At 41.5% G+C, this 22,839-nt stretch overlaps 1 protein-coding gene across 2 annotated transcripts in view; it reads left to right on the plus strand.

Moving 5' to 3' along the window:
* flrt1a (fibronectin leucine rich transmembrane protein 1a) overlaps positions 1–22,487 on the plus strand; it is a 45,233-nt gene extending 22,746 nt beyond the window's left edge. For both annotated transcript variants that reach the window (XM_085797479.1, XM_085797478.1), the window contains exons 2-3: positions 7,053–7,261; positions 18,181–22,487. In XM_085797479.1, the coding sequence (XP_085653605.1) occupies positions 18,258–20,315 (2,058 nt within the window). In that variant the 5' untranslated portion in view covers positions 7,053–7,261; positions 18,181–18,257 and the 3' untranslated portion in view covers positions 20,316–22,487. The remainder of the gene's footprint in view (positions 1–7,052; positions 7,262–18,180) is intronic.
* Positions 22,488–22,839: the final 352 nt, after the last annotated feature.

Genomic DNA, 22,839 nt, shown 5'->3' on the forward strand with positions numbered 1-22,839 from the left:
ATACTAGAAATTCTACACGACGGTACTACCGTGGATTACTACTACGGTGCCAGTTTCCGCTACATAGCGGCCGCCTCTCCTCTCCTCCCGGCTTCTCCCTGCATGCTACTCCCTTGTAAACAAAACCCACATGCACCCACTGCAACCTAACTACACAGCTGCTGAATGATTGGCTGTTTGCCTGTTACTGGTGATGTCCGGGGATATGATAGGCTGTTTCCACACGCTGGGTCCGCCCGTCTGTTATCTGATTGGCTGTTCGTGTGTTCATGCCGGCAAGAACGGACTCCATGAAGACAGCTGAGACAGCTCCGCTTCGATAGAAACTCGCTTCAAAACAAACAACGAGCTAAAGTTCTGTCTCGCCCAGACGCGCACACGGCTTCACAAACACGAGACAACACATCACCACGGCAGAAGCACCGGGCGCGAGCGGCGAGTCTGCCGCGGTGTCGTCGTCAGTGGCACTTAATTAATTTAGCTCTGTTTATTTTCTCATTGGCTAATATCAGGCTATATGCTCCGTGTACAGGCTGAGGAATAAAGAGTTAAAGGATGTCCAAGTATAAAGCACCTAGAAAATGCATAAAAATATAGTTTTCACAGGGAATCAGTTCCTGTTCATTGTATTTTGTCCTCTATGATTTATTATGTTGGAGAAGAAGTATTATTGTCAAATAGTTTTTTTTTTTTTAACGACAGTGGATTTGTTTTTTATCCTAAGTTGATTACATTTGTTAAACATAAATTAATGTGCAAGAGACTGAATGGTTATTTATTTTCAACCATATAAACTTAATTTATTTGTTTTTTTTTTGCTTATTTAAAAATATTTGTTTCAGTCTAATTCCTACTTCACCAGTATTATGTTTATCATGCACCAAACAACATTATAAGTAGCCTAATTAATAAGTATTTATAACTTGTACAAATACATTGCAGTTCATAAAAATAATAATAATAAAAAAAGGTTGCAGTATCGTGATATTACCCGGAACCGTGATACTTTGTCTGGTATAGTACCGTGGTTACTCATTTTGGTATCGTGACAACTCTACCTGGACCTGCTCTATAATCAGAAATACCATGGAAATTTAACTATTCTTTCCAATAGTACAACATGGGACCTTTAACTTTGGGCTCTGGAACCTGTGATGTTTCATATTTGGTGAAAATGTTTTAAAAATAAAATGATTTACTTCTTCATCAAAACAACAACTGATAGATGAATTGCTAATGAAAATAATTACTGTATTACTTTCATCAGTGTTATGAAGCCATTTGGTTTCCTGTGTGGGAAATGTCAAAGTAAATCCTCGTATTAGAGGAAACTACTTTTAATCAGCCGCTGAACAGCCAATCATACTGGCCTCGCTCATTACTGTCAAAAGCAAAGAGCATGAAAAACATGGATGACAGATTTAGTGCCCTGCCTCTATCCCTCCGGGATACACAGTTTTTATGGTAAGGGAAACAATTCATCACAGGGCAATTCATCAACGGATAACTTTTAATTAATGTTCAAACCTGCGGACCTTTAAAACGGCAACCTCAGCTCGCTCGCTCTCCTGAGTGTCCGCTCTGTTTGTTTTCTCTCCTGACGGTTACACCTCTTCCTCTTCTTTACCTTCCTTGTCTGTAAAGTGAGGGTCATCTATTTACTCATACACTTTCGCTTCAACACTATCCCACTCTATTTTCCCAGCTTCCTTTTTCCACTCCACTCTATATTCCCTCCATGTTTGAATTAGTTTCCCTGGCAAGTCGTTGCAGCTCAGCCCCTGCCAGTATTTGTGTTATGGTGAATGCTGCCCTCTATTTCCAGCATTTTATCATCCTAATATCTCTCCCAAACAGCTCATTTATTTTCCTATATCCCTTTTTTTTCTGTCCTCTCCCTTGTCTCACCATCCCCTGCCCAGAATTAGCAACATCAAGGCTGAGAATTAAAAGAAATGGCCGATTAGAGAGCACAGCGGAAGAGGAAACTATTGGAAAGACTCAAAATGGAGCGGGTACGAGCAAATTGGACAGTTATAAGGACAGAAGCGGGCTTTGATGTAGAAAAGTCCACATAATGGGGGGAAAAAAAGAGAGTTGGACAGATTGATTCTGAATGAAATTAAAGAGGACGAGGAGGAGAATGAGATAGAGTAAATTGAGCATTACATACTGCATTACAGTGTCTCTTAATTAAGCGTGTAAAAGCTTTCTTATTAGGACTGATGCACTCCTCAGTTAACGAGGGAAGAGAGAATGCTCTTTCAGTTGTCATTGAGATGGGCCTCAAAGGAAAAAGTGAAATAGCAAAGCACTGAATGGGAAAGAGCGAGAACAACTTTGGGACAATGATAAAGATAGGTCCGAGCTAACCGCTCATGTGAAATCATCTCACTTAGCGCATTTTGTCTCAATTATCTGTCATCTTTGTCATCCAAGTCTACGCTGCTCCCTGCCACCGCCCTGTCAGTGAATAGACACTATGTGCAGCTGCATTGAAAGTCTGATCACATAGCAGGGTATCTGTGTGTGAGAGTGGCGTGTATGCGTGTGTGTGTGTGTGTGTGTCAAATTATTTCAGCCTCAGGTTCTGCACCTCTGCTGTCTATCACTATTAAATCACAGAAAGGTATAAACTATTTAAAACACACTGACACACTCATTTGAATCTTTTATCTGTACCCACACGGAAGCAGCAACGTATGGATTCATGAAAAGCAACAGAGATATGTAACAGAGCCTGAACCTCAACATGGACGTCGGAAATGTTGGAGGCATTTCCAGAGAAAGACAAATAATCCAATATTTATGCCTATTTGCTCTCTTTCCTAAAGTAACCTGAGAATTGAAATTGACATCTCATGACTCTATGTTGAAGTGTAACTGTAATAAGATGGATTTCTCACTGAGTTCTTCTTTACATTTCATGGAAATTATCATTTGAAAAGTCACTTCAACATGAAAAAGGTGGAAAAGGAGTCGTTTTTGAGCACGTTCCCTTGAAATTTTACACAGCGCGGTGTGTAAAGGAGGAGGTTGGTGCATATAGCCCACTACAGCAGACTGAGTAGTACAGTAGTATGTAGATACTGTCTTTTTTTCTTTCTGCATTTCACTTTCTACCATCATGGTGAATTATTTGGGATTTAATTATCTGTACCTGTCTTTACAGTACAAATACACTATTTATGTATTTTCATGGTTTAAACAAACAAGATACATGATACTAAATGTATATTATTATTATTATTTAGCTAGGTTAGCTGTTTTCCCCTGTTAGCTGCCCTTATGTCAGGATACTCTATCCAGCTGCTGTGTGAAGCAGAGAGTTTTATGAACAAAACATAAAAGTAGTGCAAAATTTCCAAGTCAGAATTTGAAATGTTAAATTATTTCTTAAGTCATTTTACCCTTATTACCCAAATTATCCAATGAGTTAGTGAATAAAAGGGAATGTTGGGAAAGGAAAACAGACACAGAGGACAGGTAACACTTGGAGCAAAGAGGGAATTGAACCAAGGACTCACTGCTTTGCACCCACATGACATGCACCCTAACAAGATGCCTGATGTGATATTGATGATGACATCAGGACAGTAGCTACATCCAAACAATCAACCCTGCAGCCAGTGCATTACCAAATTCCTATTAAAGTAATGGAGAACAAGCCAAAGTATGAACGTTGAAGTATTAGTCTGACGAGTGTCTCTCTGCAGTTACTTTCAGGTCGCTCAGCCAGATCGGAGCTGCAGCAGTCCAGATGGGAGACAAAGAGTGTTTATACAGGCAACTGGGTCTGAGTCAGCAGATTTTACACGGAGCAAATCTGCAATAGCAGCTGTAGCAGTTGGTTGTCTAGAGATCAAACTAAACGTCGGTCTGGGCCAGAGCGACTGTGCCGGTGTCATTGTGATTGACGGCTCTTGTTAAATGCAGGATTTCTGAGAGGAGAACAGCAGCTCAGTCTTGTCAAGGTCAATCAGGAGGTGTTTGGCAGGAGCCCAAGTGGAGATTTTCAACGAGAAAATTGGAGATATGCAACCGAACCTGTGTATCAGGGTCGGAAGTCAAAAGGTCAAAAGTGTCATGGCAATGATGGGAGGAATTATGGGACGTGGTGACAGAGCCAATGGTCTCGGTTTCAGAGAAGGAAGAGGGTTTGGCCCTGTTGGACGTCCTTGGAGAGGAAGATGTGAACCATCATTTTCTAAAAGCACTGACCATCGGCTGGATATGACAACGTTTGACTTAAATGGCAGCAACGTTTTAAACAGCACGTCTCCCATTCACAGTGTAGAGAAAATAAACAGCATAAAACACACCTTTTTTTGTGCGATTTCTTCTAATTTCAACAAAACAGTTTAGCACTTTAGGAAATGCAATACAATTAGCTGAACTGTTTTGTATATCTGGCTTCACAATCACCACTGTAGCTGTGTCTTCCAACAATATGCCACTGTGTTTGTTTGGTGGTCATAAACTTAGAGATGCTCCTCTCATAGCCAGGGCAAATTATGACAGTTATTGTGATAATAAAACTGTTGCTCCCTTTTTCTGGCCGTCACAAATAGAAACAGCTGTGAAGTCCTTCTCTTCTATCTGGTACTAACCAGGTTCTCTTATTGTCTGTGTCACTTTGATTTGACTCAGTATGCTGCTCTGACACCTGGCACGGAAAATTGTTTAATTATAACTCAGCCATATAACCGATGGCATACAGCCGCTGTGTGTCCGACATGTCAGCATTGAAAACTGTTGTATTTGTCTCAGTTCCACTTTAATGAGAGGATTATTTTCTTCACTCCAAACTTTCATTTTATTCATGCTAGACATCTATGTTGGGTGTATCTGGGCTTCAGTTTTCAAACTGTGCGGCCTGTGATGCCTCCCACCACAGTGAAGGAGTTGCACAGAGATACTGTTTAAGGTGAGCAGGTGCTGAAAACAACAGGTTGGCTTGTGTAGTTGCCTGGCTGAACAACCCAGGTGCATCTAAGGTCACATTATTTTACACCTTTCCTGTGTTTTATTTGAAGTGTTGATCCATAACAAGATATATTTATAGTTTTAGGAACCAAAAACCATCAGTTTAGTTTTGTATTTCCTCTCTCTCAGACTTCTCTCTGGAGCTCCAGTGAAAACAGGTTTATTTTATCTGACGAAATGAAAATACAGCAGATATCAGGTAAATCTGGAAACAAATCCTGTGAAATCAAACAATGAATTAAATGAAACAAGACCAAATCCTGCAAGGTTGGACATTGGGTGTGTGTGAACTGGTCTTGGACAATGGCTGAGTGTGGTTAGTGTTTCACAGAAGTCCTGACGGTTCATTTACTGTAAATGCTCAGTTTCTCAATACAGCCTGTATTTCTCTTTGGACTTTCATACTAATATATTAGCATTAATATAGACCCTAGATCTGCTTTATAACCAAAGAAGACATGTACAGTACTGTACATCTACTTTTATACAATAAGGCACCTTTATGCACCACATTGCCACATTTCTTATAACATCATATACATTTTTAGAAGAATAGCTTAGACATCCTAAAGCTGTCATTGTCTTGAAAGTGAATCACAAGTGAATATCCATTATTTTGTGAAAAAATGATAGTTAAGTTTTGCCTCAAAGAACCCCAGTCATAGATTTCCATACACCCATTGCAAACTGGAGCTGCTAATAACTAATTTGTCATACTTTGAATGGCGCCAATTTGGCAGCAAGGCAGTGGGGGAGGGGGGATGCAGTCGTCTGGATTTTTAGGGAGATCACAGTGCCAGACTTTGACAATCTATATATGGCAGATCTTACGTTCTTTAGTATTTTTTTCTTTTTAAAATTTTGTAATTATATGAAAAGCCAGAGAAAATTTGGCCTCTGCCTCTCCTCAGAACGTGTATGATCAATGCTGTTAAGTCCTAATTTAGCATGAACCTGCAATAATTAAGACAAGTACTTTGAGACGAGCTGTCAGGAACGAGGTCTTTAAAAAAAAGACAACCTTGACCTTTCTATTTTGGTTGTTCTGGATTGAAGATTTTTGCAGAGCTTATTCGGGATGGCACGCTCAAGAATTTAAGAAAAACAAATGTTAAAGGAGCAATACTGCTCTGTAGTTTTGGATGTCTGATCAGATGAGGTTTGGACTCATGACAAGAGCAGTAAGCTGAAGTGACTGAAGGAAGATGGCGTGCTGTCTCATGTCACAAAGCGGTTGATGTTAGCTGTGTGAAAGAGACCTGATCAGCATTGATGCATGGGGAAGGAAAGACAGCGAGAGCTGGGCGGAGGGGGCTGCTGCTGGCAGAGCTGCAGAGCCTCATCTGGGGAAACAAGAGAGGTGGTTGGTGGTTGGGAACTTCAGATGTCATTAATCATTTTCTTTTCCAAGTATGTGACAAAACCCTGTGAGGGCAGGTGTGAGGGAGGTGGAGGAGGAGGAGGAGGACAAGGGATGATGGCAGCAAAGACTCTGACTACGGTTGCTTTGGTGGAAAACTTTCACTTTTGAGCGTTTGAACATTTTAGTGAAGATTGATAACTTGTTTTGAACACTTGCTTTGAACTCACTTTGATTTTAACAACCTCATGAAAATCGTAGTGATGCAATCATCAATTGGGTGGTAAGGAATACTGCATTAGATTTGATGGAAAATCAAGAGGAAAGTAGCAGGGTTCAAAAGCTTACAGACTTTATAGTTTTATAATTGGCGTTAAAACCACTTAAAGGGAAAGTTCAGTCAGTCATTCTGTCATTTTTTAACTAAATGAAGCCAAAGTTATTGCAAATGCACATCTGACATCGTTATTTGGGGGGAAAAAAAGTGTTATTAAAGTTTGGTCTACGAGGGATAAATCACTTAATCCTTTAACCAAGACTAGATTAAGAAATGTACATGACAACAGTGACAGCAGCTACACACATGGCCGTCATACAGAAACACTTATAAAACCATTACACTTTCATCAGAAATGGTGAATCTTATTGACACTGACAGTCGCCTTTGATCCCTCACGATTTTGTCCCTCTCTCTGTTTCTCCACAGAAAATAAATCTGAAGCCAGAGGTGACAACTAATCCACATCCAAGTGCAGAATAAAAAACACAGCAGACGGCCTCATAGTTTACAGACGACGTGTCGACAGGAGCCGGAGAGGACAGCGTCTGCAGACACTGAAGAAGAAAGACACTGTGGGGAGGAGTAGCACCAATGGTGCCGCAGGACATCCTCCCCTGTCAGCCCCACTTCAAGAAGTAAGCTCCTGATTTGGTCAATTTATAAGAAATATTTGAGAAGTTTTTGTTTTTTTAAACATTTTTTCTATTCTTTACCATGTGATGAAACTGTAGTATAATCAAAGTATTTACCTCTGTGTGGAGTTTGCATGTTCTCCCTGCGCCTGCTTGGGCTCTCTCCAGCTTCCTCCGAGTCCAAAGACAGCACATTAGGTTAATTTGCTCTAAGGAGCCTCTAGGTGTGAATGTGAGTGGGTGTTTGTTTCTCTATGTCAGTCCTGTGATAAACTGGTGACAATGTCAGCCACCTTTAAAGGATAGGTTATAGCTAGCAGACGGTGCTTACCTGTGCTTCGTGTCTCCTGCCGCTAATGGATCCATGTCTTATCAATACATATCTCAGTATTCACATATCCAACAAGTAAATATTTTGGAAACATTAAGATTATTATTCTGCCCACTGCATACTGTAAAAAAAAAAAAAAAAAAAAGTTTAATCTTTCCCTTCGGCTGTGTCTCTGTTTCACAGTCCAACTTAAGAGGAATTTGTTGCATGACCAAGAATCCAAAATTTTATACAAGCATATTTTCATGCAAATTAACATTTTAAAATGTAGCTCATGTTTTATAAAAAGAGCAAGGAAGTAATTAGGAAATACAACTTGGAAATCTTTTTCTAACTTTAAAAAGAAATATATTTTCATCCACATGGACAGAAGACAGTTTTCAGACTTCCTAGGCCCTCAGACAATCCTCAGCTGTTCTGGGCTTTTTCAAAGATCAGTAAGTAATTATTTGTCTGAGAAATGAGAGCTTATAGCGCTGTGATTGTAATAAATATGAATCCTGGACCAGAGCTGCTTTAACTCCACATTAATTTAAAAGAGACTCAATTCAACCAGATACACAACGCAATGCCGAAAACTGTGTATGTGCGTATTAGTTTAGTTCCCCTCAGCATCGACAGGTAAAGCCCTAAAGCCACTGCAAATAGAAACCAAGTGAGAGGACCACCTTAACTGTACCTCTTCTTCAAACGGTGGAAGTAATTAAATAAGAAATAAAAGAAGCCATTAGACAAACTAACACTTATCAATGGTTAAACAGTGAGCAATAAAGCTCGATTATCCCCCTCATTTTCTCCTATTGGGCAGCAGGCCAAAGAAAGCAATCAGTAAAGGTTGCTCTAAAAGGCAGCACCCATTAACAAATATACTAACTCGCTGCTATCGGTCAGTGCTTCGAGGTGGACTGTATCTCACCACAACATGACTGCTAAGGCTTGTTTTTTCCTGTTTTTTTCATTTCCAAAAATGACGGCATGATTCTGTCTGAGAGATTACATTTGAAAAAATAACACCGGAGTGTATAATTTTCATAGATTTATCCTCAGGGTAAGTCAGGGAAAGTACAATATGTCCTGTGTTTTGAACCCAGCCTGACCAGATTTCAGGGGTGAGCGCGGGGCCACGTTGTCATAAGAGAGCCAAGAGTTTTGGAGGACTGTGTGAGGCGTCTCGGGATTCAAAGCAACTTTTGCTTAAGATGCAAACACTCCTACAGCTGGTATCTCTCACGCTGCACAATCCCACACACACTGAGGAGTCAAAGTCAAGTGTACACCGCACAAGATCTTTTCTGGGCTCGGAGGCGGCCTGTATCTATTTATCCACTTCGATTTCTCTTATGGTGAAAGATAAACGCCAAAACAGGATAATACTTCATTATTGCATGAATACACCAGTGTCTTTTAAACCAACTGCTACTTATTCAATCACAAATGAAGCTATTTCCTAAATTCATGTAGTGGCTCCGTATTTAATTTTTGACATTGCATTGCTGCTGTAATTTTCTCCTAGACAAAATTTTATGTGGATTTTAACTGGATGGTATTTACTACCACTGATCATCTCAATCAGTCAAATGAAAGGAAAGTATTTCTTTTGTGTTGATGAAGATTTCTTGTTGGATTATGTTAAGGCTGTTTAAAATGGGATTAGCACAGGGTGCATAAGAGACAGTGATATAGGGAGAAAGAGAGAAGCTGCTACAGACTCAATGCAAAAGAGAAAAACGATTCAGAGAAAAAAAATTAAATAGCTTAAAAAGAAAAGAAAGATGAAAACATTTTGAAATCCTGTTGACACGGACGATTTACACCGAGACGCATTTGATATTTGTAGATGAAACACAAACAGGTGACAGGCCAGGCAAAAGTGAAAGGGCGACACAATTGTAAAGGGAGGCACGATGAGGACGCAGAAGAAAAGTAGGTCTCCGTCAGCCGCCTCATTGTTCCCATAAGCCACATGCATGAGTGGAGAAACTGTGACAGAGAGAGAGAGAGAGGAGAAAAATGTGTTTCCTCTGACTGCAACACTGATCTGCTTTTGTTAAATCAAAGCAGATTGAAATTGAGTCCTGGTGGCTGTGTGCGTGACGACGTGCACAAACATGTTCTGAAAGTACAGCATCAGATTTAATGTGTAAACTGTGTTGTGGAGGATGTAGATGGGAATATGGAGATCAAAGTCTCTGACGGGGACATGAGTGATACAGAGGAGTGAGAGTCGGTCCGGCTGACATCATGGCACCGACATCCGAGGGACAGTCAACAAACATTAAAATACATGTTGATTTTCCTGCCTGCGCATTTTATTTAGGTATAGATTTAGTGAATATAATGAATTTTGCTGTGAGATGTTGTGATGGCCAAGGACAAACTGGACAGCAGCCAAGATTATAGGCAGTGTGAATATTCATATGAGCTACAGCAAACATTAACAGTATCTGTGAATTTAAACTGAATTTATTATAGCAACCGAAAAAAAATATTGATACCACTGTCTTGAATATATTAGGAATGTATTTGTTACAGATGAAAAATCAACTTGTCAGTTCTCTCGCAACAATAAGACATAGGGCCGGATTTACTAAGATCCCAGATAGCGGGCGCTATATTGTTTGCGGCCGCTATAATATTGCGAGTTTGGTTAGTGCACGCAAAACAGGTGATCTACTAAGAGTAACCCGCTAAATGAAAACACGTGCAAACCGCAATATGTAAATGAGGGTTTTGCGCGTGGTAATCGTTTCCGCCATAGAGAGAGTGGACAGAGAGCTGGACGGACGAAGGGACAGAATGACATTTGATCCGATGCATAATGACAGCACGTGTGTTCATCTCTCTCGCGCTCTGTTTAGATAAATAAACACAAATCGCTACAGGGCCCAACTCGTCATATAGTGACGAACAGGCAGCAGCTGCAGCGACAATCACACACCTATAATATGTGTGTGCCGCCCATGATCCAGTGGATTAATTAATAGAGAGCTCAAGTGGGACACACGGATCTAAACGCTCTGACCACTGACCAGAGGGATCAAACACGGGTGAAGGCAGCGGTGACGTGTCTCAGTCCGGGACCGGGACTGAGAGACGGAGCTGAGCAGCCAGGTGAGCAGAGAGGAGAGGAGCGCACTGCAGGACAGACGTGCCCCGTGCGTAACGGCGCGTAAAAGACTTTTAACACAGCTGAAAAACTGTTACAGAATTACCCAGACGTGAGGAAATGCAGAGATGTAAGATCATGGGGCTCTGACAGGTATCAAATCAATTGATCAAGTTGTATCAGTTAGTACATGGTTTTCAGACGTGGTGAATAAAGACGCAAAAACAGCCACCGCAATCTCTTCCTGGTTTGGTAAATCACATTGCACACGCTAAATAAATCTATTTGCATCTACTCCTCCCAGTATTCTGCACGTTCTGGCTGAAACGCCCATATTTACATATTCATCAAGGCAAACACGCTAAATGGATCGCACGTGCTATTCTGCCCGTGTGAGGGACGCAATCCTCGGTGCGTCCGGTTAGTAGATCAGGTTCCACATGTGTTTGCGCGTGCAATCACGTTTGCACACGTTTTAATACACGCAAACCTTTAGTAAATCCGGCCCATAGTATATATTGATGCCATTGTCACTAAATCATAGCTTGTATTGGTGCTGTCTATTTTACATCACTGAAATTATGCATAAATGTATTGAATTTGCAATAGCAAACACATTTCGAAGGAAATGGCTTTTCAAGTTGCAAAAATATTGTCAGTAGGATGTTATAACCTTATCATTAAATAGCTAATGTTGCAGCACAATATCCACCTTGCATTGTTACAGGTTTTTTTTATTTTTATGTTTTTGTCCGGACCAGTCCACCAACCGCCCCAATCACCTCCTGGAAAATCTGATGTATTTAGCACAACATTCAGCCACCAAAAAAAAGATTTATTCTGAACATAATCCAGCGATTACATTCATCACCGTGGTGTAATTGGGAAAACAGTTGCATAAATGCAATTTCTAGGAGACACAGTTGTGGTCGGTTCTATCTGTCTAGCTCTCTAACATATAATCAAGCTTCGCTTTGAAAATCTGTATGTGGCAAAGCCTTATAATATTACACTTTAACTAGAAAAATAACCGTCATGATGGTGCTCGGAAATGTCTTTATTGTTGATTATGATTATATTGTCAACACTGTGATAACCGTCTTTCAGAAAATGGTAATGTATTTGAATAAACAAATAAAAGGGCCACAGGAGCTGCAGCTGATGTGCAGAAATTGCTGTGTGTTTACTACATGACAGGGATGGTCAGCAGCAGCGAACAGCTCGCACATAAAAGCACTAGTGTCTCCTCTTCCACTTTTTTTTTTAGCAGTGGCGAGGGTTTTAATGCTGGTTGGGTTTGTTTATAGCTGTTGGGGCTACAATATGGCTGCCCTACATAACCTGACAGCCCTGTAAAGGTGTCAGGGATACAGAGAGGATTTCCTCTGATGTTATCTTTTTGTTTTTGCCTCTGTTTATTCTTTGATGTGGAGGTTAATTTTTGCCCTGAAAGCACCGTGTTGTCGTGTAACTCCTGTGCTTTGGCCTCCCACAGCCCCGTATTTATATCGCAACTTGTCAGACTTGAATTCAAATTTAACCAATTAAGCTAACCAACCCCCTGCTCTCCTTTTCTCACAAATACAAAAATCCAATCAGAGTTCTAGCTGAAGCGTGACAACCACAGCTTGACTCCTTGACTTAAAGGCAGAAGATAAATTTGCCTTTCTAAGTCCTGTTTAAAATGATCAAGTGTGTTTTCTCAAAGCCCACGAGTTAGACCCTTGTTGGGAATAAACTGTTTCCTCTATTTTATGGAACACCAACATTACTGGAAAAAACAGCACCGTTAAAGGCAGCACACATGATTTCAGAAGCCGGTTATGCGTTGATCAAAGACTGTATTATGACCGCTGACACAGACTGACACATCTAAAGTTTATTTACCAGCCAGTCTGCCAAGCTTGGGCTATCTCACTGAATCATCCACCACTGTGGCAGAACAGCAAATCTCCCATTAAATATCAAGACCTTTTCTTTAATTGCTTTAAAACCAGAGGCATGTTGTTCAGCTGTGTTTTTGATTAATTAGCAAACAAAGGGCGGATAATGCTTGCCTCAGATTATTAGAGTCATTTGATATAAGAATGGCTTTTTTAAAGATCAGTTTCAATGTACAAATTGAATTTGAACGCATGGTCCTACAGGTCGAACAGGTCCACAGCAATGTTAGCAGCTCTGTGAGGTTTAAGCTACTTCAGGGCAATGGAGTTAAATGCTCTCCCCTATACTTCCTAGAAATAAACGAAACAAGACAAAAGAAAAACTTTGCTTGTTCACTAGCTTTCATAATGCCAACATTGTAACAGTTGCCTGCCAGAAACCGGTGTCAGGACATACGTATATGCAGAAAAAAAATGTTACATTTAATTTTAATGTGAAATGTCCATCACTGTCAACCACGTTCAGAAAACTCTCAGGGGTGCAGGCTATCACCCGTCACTCTCTAACCACTGTGATCTAGCTGTTGAGGTTAGACAGTCAGCAGCCAGGCCAACACATGCATCTTGAAACAAAGACTAATGTCTACAGTACATGCCGACATGTTCGCAGTGACACGATAAGCAGGTATAGTGATTATCATTATCACTATGTTTAGTTTAGCTTGTTAGCATGCTTTGTCAATTATGCACAAATTACAGCTGCGGGTGGTGGGAATTCAACCAATACACTGGACAAACTGAAATTATGACCTGACTGTTGTTGACATATTACATAACATAATGACATTAACTTCCCTATTTCATGCTGCTAATGTGGCTAAGAAGTAAATACTGTTCAGATTATTCAGCAAATTAAACACTCAGCAGTAAACATATCAAAGCAAAGACAACTCAGTCTATCACTGTGATACCTTTGGGAAACTATTGATCAGGGTTAGCATGTGCGTTTTGAGCACATTTTGAAGGTAACCCTCTCAAAACCCTGTGAGCATCATGTAAGCTTTGTTCTCACTTTTTGCACACAATGCAGAAGCATCGCGCTGCAAGGAGCTGTGGCCCTTTTGTTAACGCTGAAAGGATTTACCTGTAATCTGGCTGTCTTCAGAAAGAGAGTCAAAAGATTTCTGTGGCGGCAGCAGCTGCAGTGGGAGAGGACAGGGAATCAGACCAGTGGCAACACAGAACCTATACTGTCCTGTATATATCAGCTACATATCATATCACTTCAGGGTCCTGAGAGCTGCATACCCACCAGCAAACAAAAACCTCTGTGATTCATATAGTCCAATGTCGATTACTTTACTACAACATGTATCATAAACTGTGGCTGCTGTTTCTACTGTATTTGAATTGTATTCTTTGTTTCTTCTCATTATCCCATTTCCTTCATAATCATACGGCATATTGGATGCATGCACACACGCTGAGTCTCTTAAAGTTCACTGTCATAAACATACAGCTGAATATGAATATCGAAATGGCCTACTTTCAGTTAAATGTCATGGATCCACATCCAACTCCACGTGCATGATGCATAACATTTGATTTTTTTTTTTGTAATATATGAATTTATCCTGATCATGTCATATGTGACAGTTTTCGCATGTAACATATTTTGGGGGTCTTTGTGTCAACAGCTGAGATGAGAAGCTGCTGAGTGCAAATCCAGTCCCTCCTCAAAAAAAGGAATTAGTATGGAGCCAAATCCATTACTTATATAGTTGTTAACATGTTATTCATTCTGCCTCTGTAGCATGTTTTCAAAGCAGAGAAGATGATAAGTGTTTTACAAGCACTGTACCGTATTGAGACATCAAAAAAAATATTATAATTATGTTTTATTATGCACTACAAATGTGAGGACTCATTTGGTTTGAAAATATGTAGATGGCCTTATTCAGACCACTTGAACATCACTCATGATGATGACTGAAGGGTCTGTTTATTTTACATAAAGTGACAATAAAGATTTATGAAATAAGAAAACTGTAGAAAATAAAAATGTTCTGGGTTTTTGTTTGGCCATTTTTTTCTGTGCCCCGTTGGATGTTGGATCCTTATTTGATGCTTTTTGGGGATTAAATTCCATTTCATAGCTTTATGTTTTAATAGCTTGAAGATTATCGTACATTTTTTGCAAAGACATAGACTTAGCCTCTTTGTGGCTCAACAATCTTTATGATTATCCAAAATCCATAGGCCTTGCTTTCTTGGCCTTGTATTGCCTTCTGTCCCTCAATTTACTTCTGTCATCACCATGACCATCATGTTTTGCGTCATCCTTTCCACAAGTCCAATCTGTAAATCTAAAATATGATCCATGGACATGGCATGTAAGATAAGCTGTGGGCCACTATTATCTTTCCCTGCTATCAGTAAAATGGATTTCCTGATACATCAGCGGCCCCTTCGGTCATCCAAAATCCGGTTTTCCAGATTTCTCTGTCCTATCCCTCTGTGGGGGTCTTAATGGAGAGAGGGGATTCAAAGGTCTTGCTCAAAGCTGCTTTCTGTCACTCTCACTCTCACTCCCTCGCTGTTTTTTATGTAAATCGATCCAGTCTTGGGTTCCAGTATTAGATTGGGGGTTGTTGTGTGTGCTGTACTCTGCCTGAGGCGGCGGGCTGTCTGGCTTACACATTACCCCACATCCCTGGTTTACTCCCCTCTCTACATATAAGTGAAATGTAGACTGTAGTCGTATAGATTGTCCACATATGGGTTAATGTTTGCAATTTGATCGTGCATGGATAGACAAACACACTGTACTTTTGAGGCAGAAACATTCGCACATACATACCACAAAGAACAGCCGTGTGCTTTTATGTCATTCTCTAATAGAGCAAGAAAAATGAGCAACCATGAGGCAAAAAAAAAAATCCTGAAATGTCTTTCTGCCATTCTTTGTAGCACCTGCTTAATCCGGAGAATCACAGCTCAATATGCTCCATTAATCCCTCTGGCTATCTGCACCATTTCAATCTCACACCACATCTCTCTTGTTTTTAAAGGACTGACCCAAATACTCCAGTGTTCGAGAGACTCACTGCTGAAGCTCATGGGATTCAAAAGTCATTCATTCTTTAGCACTACTCATGTACACACACACACACAGACACACATGTAGACACAAAACCCTTTCAGTAGAATCCAGTAAGTCTCCTTCGTCGTAAAGTGAATCAATATCAAACTGCTTGAAGACACAATATGAGCTCTTTAAATTATAGAAATAATTTTACTCTCCAGGTTCCACTTGACGTGCACTGACACTACTTCAGTGTGTCTATAGGACTGACGTGGAAGAAGAAAAAAAGAGAATAGTGAGTTGTAGTTACTAAAGACTGGATGAATGTGAAGATTTTGTGCAGCAGACACAATGTACAGATGTTACTTTGTCTGATCTGGCTGAGTTTCATGATAACTGAGCTTTGAGTTGGAGAAATCTAAGAAAGAGCATGATATTTAACTAAAGTAATATACAGTGAAGTATAGTGCTTTACCTTACAAAACTGGACATGGCAATTGCTGACATGGCTTTATTCATAATTTACGCTAATACTTTGAAGTCCCAGTCGGGTCAGTATGAATGATAGAGATTTGATGTATAGATTTCTTTAATAATCTGCACTGTCAGGATTATAAATGCGCAGACCAACATCAGAGTCGAACAGGGGGATGAAACAGAAAATGCTTTGAAGTACCAAAAAGTGTGACGCTATTATAAATGTGTTTCTATTCTTCACTGAGGACGGCTGAACCTGTTTTTTTCACACTTTCCAATGCCTTAAAATTACATTTTTCTCAATGAGGCACATTCTTCTGCAGACAAAATATATATTACTATCAGCCAACCTTGACCACAGACATCCATTTTCCTATGTGTGATACCATTTTGCCTCCACAAACATTGTTTTATACATTTGTCACCTCCTTCAGTGCTTCCTCTCTGGTTTTTTTTGGATTGAATATGTTTAAGGGCTCTTATGTACACATTGTTTGAAGTGTTAAGTGTTAGTATCCTATCCGTATTGAACAAATGTGTTTAGTTCAACCCAAAGTCAAAATTGCATTTAATGTTATGGTGAATTATTAACCTCCTCTCATCTGTGGAGAATAAATGCTATCCTCCATTTGTGTTTTCAAAACATTGGGATTGACAAATTGTTATTTGCAATTACTTTTTCATCAAGTGATTCCTGGCCAGCCGTGGCTGAACAACTGTTGGAGTGTTAAATTAGAGTTAAAAACAAGTGAAATGTCAGGGAAGTTTGTTGTCCTAATGTTCAGAATTTTGCTAATGAGTAAGTACACGCAGATTAATGTTTGCAAATGATATTTTCAGCAAAGTCAACTCCCAGCAGAGTTGCCATTCATTCGGTTAATTATCGCGCCGTCTAACTTTACACTCCTGGGAATCCTGTAATCTGCATGAGAGCCAACTTGCTATGGCAGATCACTTCGGATTTGTGGGGAAATCAATACTACAGCCTGACCATGTTTGCTGCTGTGTGGGCCTTAATGGTTTGACTAATGGCAGTGGTTATTGAAGACTACGATGGGCTCAAGTTGTCACTGACAGAGTGTTGTAATTTGCCACTTTTCAAACCCCTATAGTCAATACTATTCATACTGTTTTGGCATCTCATGATGCCAATCAAGCTGTGAGTACAGCTCACGTACACGCCCACCGCACGGTTGTGGTGGCATAAAATTGTAAATTAGTTGTCACAATATCTGCATTGTGCTACGGATTCTATTCTCCTAATTTATTGTTCTTTATTTCTGTGATGTAACTAAATTAAGAAGACATGATTTGTGGAGAAGTTTTTATGAAGTTTTATAGTGCTCAGTGCCATCCTGATTGTCTGATGAGAATTTAGATCTTGAAGACTATGGGGCTCTGAGCTAAAACATGTTGTTCCTTCTTGATAATGAAAAGTATCTTCGGTTCTGTCTGGCTAATGCAGCCATCTGCTGGCAACTCCTAATGGAGTTATGGGGCCTCTCAAGATCTCTTAAATAATTTAGAAGTGGAGAGTATTCTCAAGACTTCATGTGCACAAGGCTTAATTTTAATGTAGGATTGGATTTGTCAATTCCATACTTGCTTTTCCTAACACCAAATATTCACTCTGCTTTGAACATTCAGAACAGTACACACCAAACTTTAGCTTTATAACAGTCTGTAATCTTGGATTGCTGTTGTTAATTCAACATAATTATGGCTGGCTGTGCGTTAATCTTTGTGTCTTTTTGGCTTAGAGTAGATGGCAGAATGTTGTCAGAAGCTGTGATAAGAATCCATGTGCACACATCTCCCTGATGATATGATTATTAATTGTGAAAAAACTGCAGTGCTATTGAGTGCCAAATGCCTCTTTATGTTCTCTTCATATGATAATTGTAGCATGTGCCTAGATTATAATATTGCTGATACCTGGTGTATTCCATTGAAATCACCTTCGGTGTCTCACACCTGCCACCATTAACTAATCGTTTGTGCATCAGTGCTGACTGTAATTTCTCTTTCTCTCTCTCTCAGGGTGGAGGTCGCAGGATTCCAGCTCACATCGCGGATTTGAGGATTAAACGTAGACCTGGAAAAGAGAGACAGTGCTTATGTTCGTCATAATGGCTCCTGCAAGAGTGGCCAAACTGTGGGCTCGGCTCTTCCTCCTTTTTCTTTGCTTCACACTACACGCTGGCATGCTTCATTTTGCTGCAGCCACGATACAAGGGTACATTGGGGACAGGGACATGATATGCCCATCTGTATGCAGGTGCGATGAGGACTTCATTTACTGCAATGATCGTGGCCTGAACTCTATCCCTTCACTGCCTCCTTCTGCATCCGTCCTCTACCTTCAGAACAACCACATAAACAATCCAGGCTTGCCCACCTCCTTGGAGCACCATCTTGCAGTGCGTGTGGTCTACCTCTATGATAATGAACTGGATGAATTCCCCATGCACCTGCCACCATCTGTGCGTGAACTGCATTTGCAGGACAACAACATCCGCACTATTCCTCGGAGTGCGCTGGGTCGGATGCCCTTGTTAGAGAAGCTCCACTTGGATGATAATTCTATTTCCACTGTCAGCATCGAGGATCAGGCCTTTGCTGACAACCCGCGGTTGCGCCTGCTCTTCCTTTCACGCAACCACTTGTCTAGTATCCCCTCAGGACTTCCTGCCTCGCTGGAAGAACTCCGTCTAGATGACAACCGAATCTCCACCATCCCGACCCACGCCTTCCGAGGCCTCACCTCACTTAGATGTCTCGTCCTGGATGGGAACCTTTTGGCTAACCAGCGCATTGCCGACGACACATTTGCCCGTCTGTCCAACTTGACTGAGCTATCTCTAGTCCGTAACTCCCTCCAGACCCCACCGGTGAACCTGCCCAGTGCCCATCTGCAGCGCCTGTCTCTACAGGACAACGCTATCACTCACATGCCACGTGGGTCCTTGGATGGCATGCGAAGGCTCTTGAGGCTGGACCTGTCGGGAAACAACTTGACCACTCTCCCAAGAGGATTGTTCAAGGACCTGGATAGCCTGGCACAGCTGCTGGTGCGAGGTAATCCTTGGCACTGTGGCTGTAACCTGCGCTGGTTGTATGATTGGCTGCATGCCCGCGGTAACTCCATCACTGTCAGAGGTCTCACCTGCCATGGACCCGACAGAGTGCGAGATTTGGCTTTGACAGACCTGACCAGCGAGATGGAGGAGTGTGAGTTGGTGAGGACAGCAGGGACCAGGGACAAAATGGGTGGAGGTGGGATGGATAGCTCGACCACCCACACGCCTCCACAGGGCTCTCTCTTCACCCTTCGCTCCAAACGACCTGGACTTGGGATTCCAGACTCTGGATTAGACTACACTCTTAGCAGCAGTAGTGTGGGAAAGAGCCTGGCCCTTAACGTGAAGCCCCTCTCTCACAACAGCGTCCGTGTAACCTGGAGCGTGTCCCATCCTAGCTCCTCCTTCAGGCTGAGCTGGCTCCGACTGGGCACTGGGAATGCCATGGGGTCGATCACAGAGACGCTGGTCCACGGAGACCGCCGAGAGTACCTGCTGACCGCACTACAACCACGGTCGAGTTACATCATCTGCATGGTGCCCCTGCCTGCCAGTTCAGAGAGCAAAGGGGCGATCTCTGGAGACGCTGAGTCTGATGATGCTCTGGTGTGTGCAAAAGCTGAAACATCAGACCCCAGCCCACTGGAGGAGGAGGAGAATGAAGATTCACATCAAATGGCAACACTGCCCTTGGCAGGGATTATTGGTGGGGCTACTGCCATTGTATCTTTGGCTCTAATTTTTGGCATCTTTTGTTGGTATGGACACAGGACTGGGCATTTGTGTTCCCGAGACCACTACACCCGCAACAGTTCTCGAAAGAGCAAAACCTATGATGACTACATTGAGTCAGGCACCAAGAAGGATAATACCATCTTGGAGATCCGTGGGCCGGGGTTCCAGATGACGCCTATGGCGGCCTGCCAGCCAATGCAGCCTAAACCGCTACGAGAGGATTACATCATTCATACCATATTCCCCTCCAATGGCACCGGCCTCTACAAAGGTGCCAACCATGTTTCTAACGCAGGACATGGTACCAACCGTGGCTATAGAGAAGGAGGAATCCCAGATGTAGACTACTGTTACACATGATGTACTGTGCCAGATCCTGTTCAGTGTTATTGGTAAACTGTATAGATGCACAATTTCCCTTCGCATGGACACTTCTGAAGCACCCCTCTGTGCCTTCTTCTTCTGGTCACCCATTCCAAATTACCGGCTGTTCAGTGCACTGAAAGTACTGTATGTGATTTACTGGAGCTGAAACTGTGTGGGAACAGTTAACTGCAGGAAGCAGCAGCCAGTAGTATCCCCCCACCCCACCCCTACCCGGTTGAAAATGCACAGCTGACCATTTCTTCACCACCTTAGTAATGGCCTCTGTATGTTTTCTTTTCTGCTCTTTCCCTTGTGACATGTAAACAAAGAATGTATCCACTGTGGAAAGGTCAAACTCAGCGTAGGTACAGGTAGAGTTCCTCTTCCACACACCGGAGGCACAGCAGTCAAATCTAAATAGATTAAGAAATGATGACAAACAGACATTTTTGGTACTCATTTCCTGCTCACTGATCATTCACAGTATGTAGTCTTATCAACTCATTGTTACAAATGCCTCAACTATATTGATGTGCCCTACCAGCTATCCAAGGAAAGGGCTTTGTAAAGCTGTGAATTGTTCTATTTCAACGATCCAATAACCACTTGTCTTAAAGTAAGCTTGTTATGACCTTATTCATTAGTTGTCAGGTTGAAGATCTTATCAGGGCTGGTTGGCCTTGGTTATACCTCTCAAGATCATTCACCTGAGATCAGTATTGTAGTGTTGCATCAGATTAGATGCAGCACAAGCGTGTAGATAATTTACTTAGATACCGACTGGGCTGTGTTTGAAAAATGCTTTGCTATTTTTATCAGTGGTTTGTTTAGTAATCAAATCCTGCACAGCTCTCTTTATTTATTTATTTTGTTCCTTATGTGATGTTTTTTGTCTCAGCTAAAATGGCTTTTTTTTTTTTCCCACTTCTCATGTTTGTCGTTACTTATGAAATCCAGCTTTGATGAAGACTGTGGATTTGGCTCATCTAAACTGAAAAATACAAGACGTGAAGACGATATCCCGATGGCTGCCTCCAGGTTCATGATTTCCTAAATGCAGCAGAGTGGATTCTTGATTGAGACTGTTTATGATATGTAATCTGAAAATTAGACCCCACCCAAAGACTAGCATGTCAGCCCACTGAGACGATAGAAACCGTCCCTCTTTTCCCATTTTGTGCCTGTGAGCTTAACCTGTGACTTCATTTGATGACTTATGGTTATAAAAAATGTTTTCCTCCACATTTGTAAAGTGATGGCAGTGTTCACAGAGAATCCAGACTGGACACAACACTAATGTGGAGCCTCCTGCGCGAGGCAGACTCTTGTGAGTGAACCTTGAAATGAGGGCGAGAACTGTGAGTGCAACTGAGGAGACTCAAACCGCAACACTGTTGACCTGCACTGTGGGGCAGCGGCCAAGCTGTGGGTGGGTGGGTGGATGGACTGGTGGGGGGAGTTTGGAGGAGGAGTGAATCCTCAGTGTGAGGAGTTCATTGATGTTTGTTTTAGCAGAGGTAAAAGGCCTCCACTCACTCCACCTCTTTTATTACTGAGCAGCACTAAAAATGTAAATGTATTAGCACTTAGCAGAGAACAGGGATAAATGTAATGACAAGGTGCGGGGAGACGGAGGGTAAAGAAACATCTCCAGGCACTGACGACGATACAGAGTAGATGGCTGTGGCACAGAGGAGTTCACTCATGCATAAATATGTTTTTTTTTATATTCAGCTTCCCCCCTTGGGTTTAATATTGTCCATCAGTTGTTTGAGGGAAACCAATTGTGCTTCCATGACTGTGCTGTGCGCCAGCGTTATACACTGGCCTCAGACGATATGTCAGTGGAATGTATATTTTATCTTGCACCCAAAATCACTGGCTTAAACAAATAACATCATACTGGCCTGGCGAATTCTGTTTTGGGGAATGTTGATATAGTGTAATTGGTATTTTCTAGTGGGTCTATTCAATACACGTACTTCCTGATCATTTGTATAAATAAACCATGGCCACAGCCACATGAATATTTTTTCTGGTCAAAATATAGAAAGTAATGGTGCCATAACTTTGCGTAAAAAAATTATGTGAACCTGAGATATGTGTGGAATTGCTTTATAAATTCATCTTCAGAGGGGATCAATAAAAAGTTTTATAATCTTGTTATTACTGCAACTTGTCATTTCACCTAATGAGGCTGACTTTTACTAACTCAGTCGAACTTCTTGAACTGAAAATAACCTCAGACGGAGATAAATTGGCAGGAATTTTCTATCCTGAGAAGTCAGTGTGCTAAAAAATTAGACCTGCATGTTGTTTTCATTTGATTAGCAACACAGGGATGGAGCATGGCCGACCACAGCCTGAGGCCAGACACTTGGAACCAGCTAAGCTCATAAGATGGAGCTGAGAGGAGTCAACAGGCTGCTTCCCTCTGTGACTTTGTGTTTACATGCAGCCCAGGCCTCCACTAGGCCGACTGAGCCCAACTCCAAATGAACAACTTCATCAAACACTC

The sequence above is a fragment of the Trachurus japonicus genome, chromosome 14 (assembly GCF_045865225.1).
Source record: "Trachurus japonicus isolate A0001 chromosome 14, Traja_1.0".
NCBI classification, from domain to species: Eukaryota; Metazoa; Chordata; class Actinopteri; order Carangiformes; family Carangidae; genus Trachurus; species Trachurus japonicus.